Here is a 13531-nt window from a genome sequence, read left to right as displayed (position 1 = left end):
ATGTACTCGAGTGCTTTTTTTGCCTTAGAAGAAGAAAAAGTGTGAAAATAAATTGTTAAAGAGAACGACCTAAAAGATGCCATGCAGGCAGGTAGACAGGTGGACAGGACTGTACTCACTGCTGGGCTCTTTACAGCCCTTTACAGAACAACGTGAACGCATCAATCTTTTTCTCAGTGTCTTGATTATGAAGCTTTATTTGATCAGTTAAACCTCTGGAACGACCCATAACAAATCTGTGTGGGTACATATCGCCTGTCTGAATGTTAAAACACTCTTTTGTTAGGTTTAATCAGACACAAACCTGTTTCCAAAACGGTGCTTTCCTCTGCCCGGGTGCCACTGCACCTCAGTTGGTTCAGCTCACCTGCTGCAGGGGCCTGGGTTTGATTCATCTCTGGACCATTTCCTGTGTGTCATTCTCCTAACGCTGATGGCTTCCAGGTTGTATTTATGCCAATGCAGTCAACTGTTTTTGCTCTTTATGATGACTGTTTACCTGCACATAACCAAATATCAGCACTCAAAGCAAAAAAAAGCAAGACATTATAGACATAACATCTCTATGATATATAAAACTATACACTGACATTATTTCAGGTCTCGTCAAACATTCGGTGATGCTACGTGCTCTATGCATGTCATCCTCGAAGAAATCAGATGTTTCATACAAGAATAAAAGTGATCATTCAGAACTGCCTTTGACTGGTTTGCTTCCCTGTAAGAGGACAAGGATCCAAACCATGGCAGCATAACCAGAACCAGAGCTGCCCTCACTGTAGGGCTCAGTGGCTTAGGTTTTTACTTTACTTTGTCACCTGTCAATGTGAGACTTTTGTCAGTCTCCTCAATATAGAAATGAAAAAGGGGGCTGGAAACAAGTCCAGGGGCATTGTCCTCCTTAAAAGAGCCCTGTGTCTGCTTTATAGGCACGGTTTTAATTCACTCTTTAATTACTGTAATAACAACTCGTTATTTTTAACACCTGTCCTGCCAAATCAAATCTTTAGCAGTTGTATTGTGTGGGCCCATGCCCGCAGAGCCTGCTCTTCATTATGGATCAGGATGGGATCTCCTCCGGAGTCTCCAGCAGGGAAACTTTTTGTACCTCCCCCTCAGCCTGCCTGCTTGGTCCCAACAGCACGTCGATGGTCAAAAGGTTCACATTTGGAGGCGCACAGAGGACCGGCGGCTCTCTACAAGGTAACACAAAGCAGCGTCTCTGCCCGGCTTTATTCCTTAAACAGTATTTGCAGCTTTTCGTCGACAGCCTGTGCGCCGTCGTTAAAATCAGGCTGAGCTTAATTCCATGGATGTTGCGCTGAGAACTTTTACGCGTCGCTCAGCACAGATGAGCTTTTCCAAACTTTCTCCGGTGTTCACGTTTGTTCCGTGTCTGAATGCGGTGTTGCAGCAACTTCTTTCCCACAGTTATCAGGTGAAGACAGGTTGCTGCTGTTTGTGCGAAAAGATGCAAAGTCTTTCGAAACCCTTCTGTTTGAATCCGCTGTAGCCGCACTCATTAATCAAGAGAAAGTTACTGATGCGATGAAGACAGATTAAAACAGCGGCGAAATTGTAGAGTTGCTTACAGTTTGTTTGCACCATATGGTCGTGAGTTTACTGAGGGGGACTTTTCTTAACGTCTAACGGTGTAAATGAATATTTCTGCCTGCTCTCCAAAGCGAGTTTGCACTGCACAGATGAAGACTGGTACTGAAAACTTTTTTTTAAAGTAAACACTATTTTGTCAGGCCTTGTCAGAGCGATGCATTACTTACTTCAGCTGTGTGTGTATAGGTGTATGTGTAGGTGGGTGTGTGTGTGTGTGTTTTGGCAGGCAGAAATGAAGGAATCCCCCCCCCCCCTCCCTCACAGCTCTGGGAAACACCAGGCTGCTGTATTTCCATTCCTCTGCAGCCCTTCCTTGCCAGCTTTTATTGTGTCTGCTGCAGTAAAGGTGCATGACACTTTCACTGACACACTGTCATGAGCCAACTTGTAGGTTTGGTAACAGAAAGCCTCCAGAATAGCATGAAGTAAGCTGCTATTGCATTGCATCAGATACATCTATACAGATACATCTGTATGAAAAGGGGCAGTTAAAAGGGGCTAGCATTGTGCACCTCTTTTCCATTAGGATGCTGTGAGATGGAAAGAGTTCAGCCTTGATGCCTTTTGAGAACTTGCCTGCATTTGAGAGGCAAATGTTGCTAGCATCACATTTCAAAAGTCGGTACAATTTCCAGCAAATGGGGGAAAGTTTCTTGCGGTAGCTCCAACTACACTTGTTCACATTGGTGGTTTAAAACCAGAAATTTCAAGGACCTGTGCTGTTGCCTGCTTTTCGACACTAGCACCACTCATGTTTGCAGCTAAAACGAATGGAAATATGCTCTGGATTAGGCACCAGTACTGTGTTGGTGAAAAGGGTTCTAAGAGAGTGTAATACACAGTTGCTACGGAGTGAATAACAGCGTTGCAATAATTGGCTCATTACAGGTCTCTACTTTATATAAATTTGGCTTCGATTTCGTGTAGTTCCCCTACTTTCTGGACCCATATAATTATGATGGAGTCAGATTTTAACCACCTAATTGTGATTCACTTTATGGCAGGCTCTGACAGGAATTTCCTCAAAACCTCCGGGAACTTTTTTGAAAAATCATAGTGATAAATGCTTCTGATAGTTTCTTGACACTGGCTATAATGCCAAGATTTTGATTTGTGTTTTTAAGTTTTATATTGAGAATTTATGGCATGAGGTAAAAAAAAAACAAACAAATAAACAACAAAACAAATTAAAGAAATTAGTTTTTAATTTAAAACATATAATGACCTAAGCAGTTCAAATCTGTTAAGGCCATGAGCTGTTTTCCTCATCAGATGTATTACTCATGACTCAGGTGGGATTAACAGACGATGCGGGTCCTTGTTTGGAGCAGAATTCATTTTTTTCCTGACAACAATGTTCATAGGAATTCTCTGTGGAATTCAGTGCTTAGAAACGTAATGTCAGTCCAAGAAGGGAGGGCGTATTTATTTTTAGAGATGACCTAAAGGTCAGGGGAAAATATACCTAGTATCGCTGATGATGAATTAGATCAGTCCAAAAGCATTTTTACAAAAGCATAATATGTAGTTCTTGGAACGCTCTCAAAATTAGAACATGTAGTGTAAGGCAGCATGGGTTTTTGGCACATTCTATATGGTAAAATAAGTGAAAGATTTTTTCCTTCCTGATGAAGTGAAATAATGAAGTAAATAAAATCACTTTGAGTCTGAAACTTCCAACGAGAATCATTATTTAAAGGAGGCCAAGCACTTTGGTCCCTACCCTGCTAATTACCTTAGAGAATGTGCTTTTCTTAAAGTGTAATGACTTTCCAACAAACTCAGCAGCCAAACTGTTATGAGGCATCTCATGTATGTTCAGCTGTTAGACTGCTAGAGGTTGATTGCAACACAAGATTATGAGAGGAATGTTTTTATGGAGATAATCACAGATGCACTAGAAATTTAGAGGCTGGGCAGATTCCAGGTTTCATCATGACAGCCTGCATAATGATTCATAACAGTGCACTCCAGCTGATGATAATGACAAGTATGTAGTCTTAATGTTAAAAAGATAGCAAGGCTGTAAAAATGGGACTCTTATGCGCTAAACTGGGAAGCCAGAGGTTGATTTGCTTGCATTTTGAGAAATAAACCTGTCTTTCTGTCTTTTTTCCCTGTTTCTTGCAGAGCAGAGGTGATTCGCATGAGTCATTAAAGATAATCTAAAGACTTGATCTTCATCATTACTGAACATATACCAGGTGCCATGGCTCCAGCTGAAGTAGTACTACTGCAGTGTGCGTTGTTTTTTTTCTACTCGAGTGTCTGTTTGTGCCAGCTTGATTGCACTGGCACAAACTGTCCCCTGCTGGACAACTGTATCGAAGAAGTCCTGGAGAGCGGTGCCTGTTGTGCTTCGTGCTTACAAAAAGGATGTGCGTGCGAGGGATACCAGTACTACGACTGCATCAGTGCTGGGTTCAAGAATGGCAAGGTGCCCGAGGGAGACTCCTACTTTGTTGACTATGGTAGCACCGAGTGTTCCTGTCCTGTAGGAGGGGGCCGGATCAGCTGCCACTTCATCAGCTGTCCTGATATGCCACCAAACTGCATCGAGGTTTCCGAGCCTGCAGATGGCTGCATGCAGTGCGAACGAGTTGGATGTGTTCATGCTGGACAAAAGTTTGAGGCTGGATACTCCTTCCACATCGACCCTTGCCGTGTATGCCACTGCCCTAATGAAGGGGGGAAGCTCATGTGCTACCCGGTACCAGACTGTGATCCGCAGCAAGTTCATAAACCCATGTTAGCTGCACCCACAGAGGATAATACAGTCATCAGGCATGATAATTTCCCATACAGGTTTGATCAACAAGGCCACACAGATCAATTTGCCACTCCTTATCACCTTCCTAATGGAAATCTTCCTCTCTTTAAATTGTCACCACTTGATAAAGAGAAACCAGAAGACTATGATTATGGTCCTACAGACTTTCCAGAGACCTACCCGCAGTCTTTGCTGTTTCCCACCCCATCTTCCTCTTCCTTTAAAAAAGTTCTATCTGTGTCCCAAGGCTCTGTCAAACCTGACCGCATCTCTTCTCTTCAGAGCTTTGACAGGCAAGGCAAGCAGGCGCTGAGAGAACGATATGGAGTTCGTGACCATCCTTCAGGCAGAGAAGAAGTGACAGAAAGTCCCCTGAGACTAGAGCAGACTACTGACATGCCAAATATGCGTGCCACATCTTCTTGGCAGTTCTCGCAGGGTGTAACAAGTTTGCAAGGTGTCCTTTTTAATAATTTACGTCCACAGACAGATTTAGACGATTCATTGCACGGCCACAAGAGTTTGGGTAGTGTCATATTTCCATTACACAGAGAATTAGAAAGTGAAAAACATACTGAGTATCCACATGCGGGTTCAGAAAGTGCCATTCATCCTCAGAGAGGCACTGAAACTAAGGCACATAACAAAAATACATCAGATAGCATGGCACCGAGGGGTTCTATCAGTCAGACCAATGTCAGTCTTCCACAGAGGGGTACAGAGATCCAATCCAGTCAAGAAAGAGGATCAGATACAGTACATTTTCCACTGTACACCATGGAAAGCTCAGAGGTTCCCATCCATCCTGAGGCAAATTCAAATGGTCCAAAAGAAACGCAGAAGCTACTCACAGTTTATGAGAAGGAAAGGTTGAATGAGGAAGAGATGCAGGGGGAGAAGCAGGAAGAAATAGTAACTTTTCAGAATGTGTCTGGGCCTGAAGGAAAGGATGTGCCTTACACTATCGACACAGTGCAAGAGAGAAGCGAGGAGGACTCAGAGAGCAGCTTTCCAACCAGCATTTATGAAAAGACTATTTCTGAGCCCGTCACTCCTTCCCAAAGGCGGCCTGAATCCCTGACAGCACCTGTATTCCATTTTATCACCACCACCCAGCCACCAATGAGAGTTACACTGGAAGAAAGTCAGCCTAGTGGAGAGCCAAATCAGATGGTGATTAACCGTCACAGTGAAGGAACACAGGAGGAAAAGGAAGGAGTGAAAGAGATTGAGGAAGATCGCCCTGTTTTACCCATCAAACCTGAGGAGGGTAAGTAAAAAAAAAAAAGATTACACAAGCCTTGCTATCCATGTTTTCTTCTGGATCCTAATTTGTGCTTTTTTTTAGCATACAAACATAGACGGCAGCATGGATTTTTTAGTACACAGACAATTTCCATATGAAACTTGGATTAAAATTGGGGTTAAACTAACAAAAAGCTCATACAAAATAATTTTTAGACCGGGCAAAAATGTAGATGTGTCTCATGTCTACCTCAGCCAAGTGTAAAAACGTGCTGTTTCATTCTGTTTCTAATGACAGCCTTGTAACTTAAAAAAAAACATTATTATCATGAATCAAATAGTAAAAGTAAACTTCTGAAGCAGTAGGAACATTTTGAGGAACTTTGTTTCTTGTCCTAAAGAGGAGGAATTTTTCATAATTTGTACTACTTTGCTCCTTACTGGGTCGGTGTCATCTTTCTGAACTTAACATTTTCCATTACATTGTAGCAAATTAACCTTGGCAGTAGAGATATGTAAGATTAATCACTTCCCCTTTTTAATAACTTTAGTCGGTTTACACCACAGCTCTAAAACCCATTTTATTTCATGGGTAAGATATACTTGTATATACTATACTGAAAATTGTCTTTTTTAAATGTAATTAAGTACTTTGACATCCATGCAGCACTCACATTTAATAAACAATCAATTTCCAAAAATAAAAGATAAATAACCTGAAATATCTTAGCATATCTTAACATGTAAATTATATTAGTAGTACTTTGTCTCTTTATGATTCAAAGACAATGTTGATCTTTCAAGGCACTTTTGATGTTCTATATGTTTCACTCCTGTGTAGCAATGCTGGTACAGTGGAACCCCGGCTTACAAAGACACCATTTAATAAAAAATTCAAGTTACAAAGGCACTTAACGGCAATATTTCTGCCCGTGGTACGGCAAAATGCCCGTGTAACGAAATCCGTTTGAGAAATGCCTTTTACTGTTCCACGTGAAAGACGTATTGTTGTTGCAGTGCGCTATTTCGTGTGCTTTTCGTTTGCAATTAGCCTATCGTTCATTCATAATGGGGCCGGCATAAGGCATAAATATGAAATATCATTGCACATTAATTAATGTAAATGTAAGTTTTACTTTTAATGTTTAGAATTAAATTCCATAATGTTATGTACATGTACACGTACGTATGTATGCATGTATACGTATGCTTTCTTCAGCCTCCACCAAGAACTTCGTCTTCAGCCAGCATCGCCTCACTCAAAAGGCGATGGAAAAAGGTGCTTCGACTTACGAAAATTTTGACTTACGAAAGACCCTCTGGAACGAATTAATTTCATAAGTCGGGGTTCCACTGTATTACTAAACAGCCAATAGCAAAGTATTTTATTGAAATCCATTAGAAGTAATAATCCAGTGGGCCTGTTTTACTGGGTTTATGCAGAATCATCTGGGAAATGTTACCTGCAACATGTATGGGAAAAGCAGACCTATTTATGAATGCCTGCTACATGCTAACATCATGAAAACATCCTTCACAGAGATTCTTTGTGTTACATTAATGCAGAAATATATACTTTATTTCTAATATAACTGTTCTGGTTTCTTTGACATCATGCGCATATTTGTTTGAGGTTTCTGCCAGTTGTATTGATGTGATACAACCTGTTGTCAAAACCTTTGACACTGTATTCACTGTAGTTTGAATGGATGACACTGACGTGTCTGAAAACACTCACCAACTGTTCTCCAAGTCGTAGTGAAACTGTGAAAGTGTGTCCTAAACTGGAAACAGGAGAAGTAACAGTAGTTTGCCTTTGAAATAAAAGTCGCACCTTTTGAAGAGTGTTGTCGAGTGTTTGCGGACACATTGGCATCTTCTTGTATTGGACGTATTGGACGTTTATTCCTGAGAGTCTAGAAACCTTATGTTGACAATGTTTTTGATGTAAATTGCATATGCTTGAGCTAACATTCGTAGTACCTCATAAATAATTTTAAATACCACATTCATTTATTACAGTCATTTAAGACTGCCTTCCCGATGTATAGCTGTACAAAGTTGCCTGCACTTTCTCTATCCCATTCTAAATACCAGTCATGTCACATGTGTATGGAAAAAACAGCCACATGTCTCTTGGTGTCAGAGCAGGCACAGAACTAGTGAGTCCAGGATGTGTCTGGAATAGGAGTCAAACACTCCTCCCATGGCAAACATCCGCTCACAGCAGTCTCCCACCCATCACCACCATCCTTCACCCTGAGCTCGCTCAGCTCCCTCGCAGGACCTTATAAATTCTTTCTGGCCACCTGCGTCAGCTGCTTTGATTTGAGATGTGTTTCTTTGTTGGTAATGTTTTTGTTTCAAAGATTTAGAAATAACATTTCTATGGTATTTATTTACATTGAAAAAAGTTATAGCATTGAAAAAGAAAGACACAAAAATGTGGCTGTAGTTTGAATGACAGTACGTGGTAGTTACACAGATGGTAGACCGCAACGTTGCTGACTCAGTTATATTTAGCTGGTCAAAGCCTTTCATAAGGGACTGAGAGATAAATAATCTATTGCTGGTGCACGTGAGCTGTTTTTTTTTTAAGGATGTGTGTAGCACGTGGCAGCAACAGAACCAGACACTGGTGGCCTGAAGGGCTTAGAGATGCAGTTACATGTGCAGTGGCTACACTGTTGAAAAATACAAGCATTGTGACAATTAATAGCATGACCTGAACACTGTAAATCGATAAAATGATCCTGTATAAGACACGTCCTCTGTGTTTATAATGTATTGTATAGTCTGACTAAGGATTTGATTTAAAATCGACTATTTAATCAACTTTGTTTCATTTGTGGTGTTCCCAGTCAAAAGTGACCACCATAGGAAATGAATGGGAATCCACCCACCCCCTTTGGCCTCTGACCCCCTGAATGGCCCAGTGAATGACCAAATAAATGAAAGACCCACTGAACGACTCAGTGAACGACTCATTGAACTGAATTTGGTGGTGAAAAATGTTTGTTATGTTAATATAAGACTTGTTAAAACTGACTGGTCCATTGTGACCGGGAACATTCAAGTAAGGGAGGTGGGGGTGCACACAACCAGTTTAAACATAATGACCAAATTCTTTAATTTCATTTTTTCCATAAATTAGCAGTTTTATAATAGGAACTTTGGGTCAATTATTCTGAAAATATGTTAGCAACCAACCCATGTTGTGGAGTTGGGGTTGGTTATTACTTTATCTAAATCTTATACATTTGGAAAGTCTGCTTATGTCCCCTTAAATGGTGCCACATTTGTAAGGAAAATGCATTTGTGGGTTAAGCAGCAGAGTTAGTATGTGGGTTTTACCCTCAAAAATAGTGACAAGTAATCGACTAAACACAAAAGTCATTACTTTTTGTGCTCAGCTGAGACTGAAGAAGTCACTTGGATGAGTGATGAAACGTTTCTCCCACTGAAAACGCTGCGTCCAGATGAACAGAATCAACCTTTTGGAATGTGCTATATTTAGTTATGTCATAGGAAATTGAGTTTTATTGTTTGAACAGTTTAGAGACCCCAACAATATGGTAAATGGACTGGTTCTTATATAATGCTTTTCTACTCTATCTTGAGCACTTCACATAACTTGTGCTTTCACCCATTCACACGAGCACTTTTGTCTACTGCTTCCTAACTAACATCCACACACATTCATGCTCTGATGGATGCATCGAAGAGAAACTTGGGTTAGTATCTTGCAGACTGGAACAGACTAGGATTGAGCCACCAGCCTTCTGGTCAGTAGGTGACCAGCTCTACCCCCTGAGCAACAGCCACCCACAGGAAGCATAATGTTATGGCTTAGAAGCCATAATAATAGCCAGGGTTATTCATTAAAAATGCTCCGAAAGGCACCAACAGCACACACACACTCAGGAAAGAGGTCCAGTTTTAATTATTCAGAGTAGTGCATGAGGCCTACCAAACACTGGCTGTGTCGCCTGCCAATCAATGGGGCCATACTCCTTACTGAGATTGAAAGCTATCCATAGAGGACAACATTATTTTCTTTTTCATTCATTTCCTGTTACTCCTCCCTGTGTTAAATACTTTTGGCCTTTTACGAATGAAGAATGTTAGCATGCAGGACTGTAGAGGGTTACTCTGTTAGTGTGTGTGTGCATTCAGCACATTTCATTTTTATTGAGCATGTGGATGATAAAATGTTCATTTGTTAGGAGGCTGGTTTTAATAAGTATTCTGATGAAAGAATGTGACTAGGTAATTTCTGTGCACCACATTTGATTTATTTTCAGGCCATTTGCAAAGTAATTCATTATAATAGGGAAGGATTTTTCTGCAGTGGACTGGGTGCTGCATCACAACCTGATCCCAAAGGTTCCTCCCCAAAATGACACATTGCCATGTCCTCTGTAGCATATGTACTGTAGGACGATAAACTAAGGAGAAGTTATCTGTTGAGGTGTGAAAGTGCCCTTATTCCAGATAACATGCTATCTTCAGATAGAAACACTTCAGACTACAGACAGGTAGCTTCTGAAAACCGTAAAACAAAGATAGAAGGAGATTCTCACAGGGCTTCTCGACAGGCTGCTGATAATGAAGTTTATCAGCAGCCTGGCATATCATATCAGGATAGCACAAGAAAGGCATGAAAGATTTTGCAACTCTTTAACATCTGGCTCAAGATTTTTTTTCTCTTTTCCTTTTTCAAAAACTGGCACTGTGATAATGTTTTTCAAAGTAAAGTCCAAGTTTTTTCTTGCACATTATGTGTTACAAAATCATGTGCTTATGTTTAAGCATTTGTTGTGCTTTGTGACTTTCTCAGAGTCACCCTGAATTAAATGGATTTCACAGTCCCTTAGAACTTGCTACTATACTCATATATTAATCACAATAAAGTAATTATTTTGGAAGTGAAGGAAAATCATTAGTTTGTCATAATAAACCTGCATCCCATCTTTTCTTGCTAACTTTTACATCTTATCAAGTAGGTTACACCTATGCTTTGACCAGTGTGTCTTTGTCCTGTCTTCCTCCCTTCACCCCCAGCTGGTCCCCCCTCCCTGAGCCTGGTTCTGCTGGAGGTTTCTTCCTGTTAAAATTGAGTTTCCCCTTTCCACTGTTGCCAAAGCGTATGCTCACGGGGGGCTCGTCTCAGTGATGGGATTTTCTATGTTATCTTTGTATTATTGCAGGGTGACTTTTTAATTTCTGGGGAAAAAAACATTTCTCCCTATTTTGGGGGAGCTTTAGGGTCCCTAATAATATATCAATCATAACATTTGACACCCTGCCCCCCCCCCCCTCCAAACAGATATTGGTTTGTTGCTTCATGGCAACACTGTGCAACAAGGGCAGTCAAACACCAAGTTATTCTATAATAAGTTTTATTAGTACAACAAGGATGAACAAATAAATAAACAACAAATAAACAATGTAAACATTTCACAGAACAATAAAACACCAAAATACATCTGACATTTGACCATAACCCCATGCACAAGCACGCGCGCGCGTGTGCATGGGGTTATGCATTAACTTACATTCATTTCCTGGAGACTTATCCTGACCCTACCCATCACAAGTCCCTGCCTGAACCTAACCCTAACCCTGACCTTATCCTAAACCTAACCTTACCCTAACCCTGACTCAAGGCTTCACCCTAAAATTTAATGATTTACCTTGGAATTTGTTCCCGTAAAGTATGTGAGACCTCACAATGTGAGTGTGTAAACAAATTTGTGTCCCCACAACAATAAGTAATACACGACCACACACACACACTAGCACACACACAGACACAATTACTTTACCAACTGACCCCTGAGCTCCTAAGTGTCCCTCAAACCTGATTCAGGGATCCATTCCTCTACTTCACTGTCACTCCCTGAAAGCTCACTTCTGAGGACAGAAAGTGCACATTCCCTTGGTTTTTACGTCCATGTCCTGTAATTATCAGTAGATTGTAAAGTAAAAAACATTGACTATGATCATATAAATGCACACAAACACATCTCTACACACATATGCTAATGCATTATATTGCCTGAAAAAAAAACTGGTCTAACTACGCAGTGTTGCCTTGAGGCAATTAATGTATATTTTTTTATATACATTTATTTCACTATAAACATGTAAAATAGCGATCTTTATCTTACCTCCTAATGGAGATGTCTCTCATGTAGGGCTGTTCGATATAACGATATATATCGGATGACGATATAAAAACGTCTATCGTTTCATTTTACGCTATTGTTTGTTTTGTGGTGTCGCAAAATAAACTGTTTACGGCAATATTTTTTCACCGTTTTGATGGTCACTGTAGTGGTTATATTAATTTCTCTCTTTCTCTTATATTTAATATAACCACACTACAGACGGACAAGCGCCTGTTTTTATGCGTTGTCGTTAGCAACAACGACGGTAACACCATCGCGTGTCCGCTTGTTTCTGTTCCACATAAACCTTTCACAATAAAGCTCAAGATCCTGTTGAGACTTTTCAAAATAAACTGAATCACGTGAAAGAGCAGATTATTTACGGATGAGAAGTAAAAACGTGCCGCCAGGTGCTAAAAAATAAACCTTAGACTCAAACGTTAGAACAGGCTTTTCCCCGCAGCACGCCGTGTAATAAATACTCACAAAGAAAACAGCGGCCTTTACAACTTATGTCTAAAAATGTATAGTTTCATGCATCGGTTAAAACACTCGACTCCAGCTACATGACACCAGCTGGAAACACTTCCCGCAAGTCGAGCTGCCCGAGATTCACAGAATTTACAGAAAATGTTACATTTTTGTGATTTATATTGTTATCAGGACGATAGAATTCTTAATTTAATTAATACCTGATTAGGCAATTGTTAGTCCCTTACTGTCCACCGGGTCACCAGCAACTCATTTAAGGGTTTGGGTTATGCTTTAGTGACATGCCAAATAGAAGCTTTTACAGACTCTGGATGGTGTCACATATTACATATGATTATATCAATCTACCATGCCACAGTCACACGAGTGCTGTCCTGTTTAAAATGGAATCCGTTTTGAAGCACTTTAAAATTTGGCAACATACTTGCATCAAATTTTGAGAATGAACGTCCCCTCTGCTATGTGTCTGGTGCCTTTTTTCTCACTTTCATTAACTTTGAAACCCATTCAAACAACCAGCATAGAATCAATGTTAAATTTCAGAGCATGCAGAAACGATGTGTTTTATTTTGGAGCAGTGAGTGCTACTCTGATTGTGTCATATGGCCAAAAAGTAATCATAAACAAATGTTTGTTTTCTGAGATAAACAGATGGTAACACTAGTTGTTCTTGTATTTTTATTGTTGCTCTTTTCAGAAAACTGATCATATAACAGATAAGTCAGGACTCCTCGACCTTCCAGCCCAAAAAAGATCATAGTTTCCTAGGAAACCTTAATCAAACAGGAAGTGAAAAGAAAGATAAATAGCTAGTGAAACTGAAAGTCAGTTTCAGTATGCAGACATGAGTGGAACTCTAGTTTGATAGTTCTTTTTATACTTACCTCTACATCCTTAAGAAGCGTTACCTTTTCCCAGGATTCATCTGTAAATAAGAATATGTTCTATATTTGTCTGGTTAAATAAAGGTTAGCTAGTTTAACCATACTTGATGTTTGTCTTCAACACAGTTAATATGGACATAAAATCATATTATACAAATACGTTACAAATATCTTTTGCTGGTTAAGCACCAGGTACCTAGGTGCAGCGATTTCTGTTGACTAAAACTTCATAGAAAAATGTAGCATCTGCAGGATTTAAGTGTGGCAACAGTCCGTGAGTTTAAGTATTACGGTAAAGAAGCAATTTTGCATTATGCAGCTCCACCATCAGTTTTCTGTAAAATACGCAAAAG

General features: G+C 40.1%; 1 protein-coding gene across 3 annotated transcripts in view; it reads left to right on the top strand.

The window, feature by feature from the left end:
• Nucleotides 1–1098: 1098 nt before the first annotated feature.
• The window catches only part of fbln2 (fibulin 2), a 68297-nt gene continuing 55864 nt past the window's right edge, over nucleotides 1099–13531 (top strand). The window contains exons 1-2 of one of the 3 annotated variants that reach the window (XM_084927429.1): nucleotides 1099–1203; nucleotides 3750–5654. In XM_084927429.1, the coding sequence (XP_084783555.1) occupies nucleotides 3824–5654 (1831 nt within the window). In that variant the 5' untranslated portion in view covers nucleotides 1099–1203; nucleotides 3750–3823. Of the gene's footprint in view, nucleotides 1204–3744; nucleotides 5655–13531 lie in introns of all 3 variants that reach the window. The other 2 variants (XM_084927430.1, XM_084927428.1) reach the window with 2 other exon arrangements.

Source organism: Perissodus microlepis, chromosome 5 (assembly GCF_051167445.1).
Source record: "Perissodus microlepis isolate ML-2025 ecotype Zambia chromosome 5, ASM5116744v1, whole genome shotgun sequence".
Taxonomy (NCBI): domain Eukaryota; kingdom Metazoa; phylum Chordata; class Actinopteri; order Cichliformes; family Cichlidae; genus Perissodus; species Perissodus microlepis.
The sequence above is the reverse complement of the archived record's forward strand: the minus strand, read 5'-3'. Positions and strand labels throughout refer to the sequence as shown.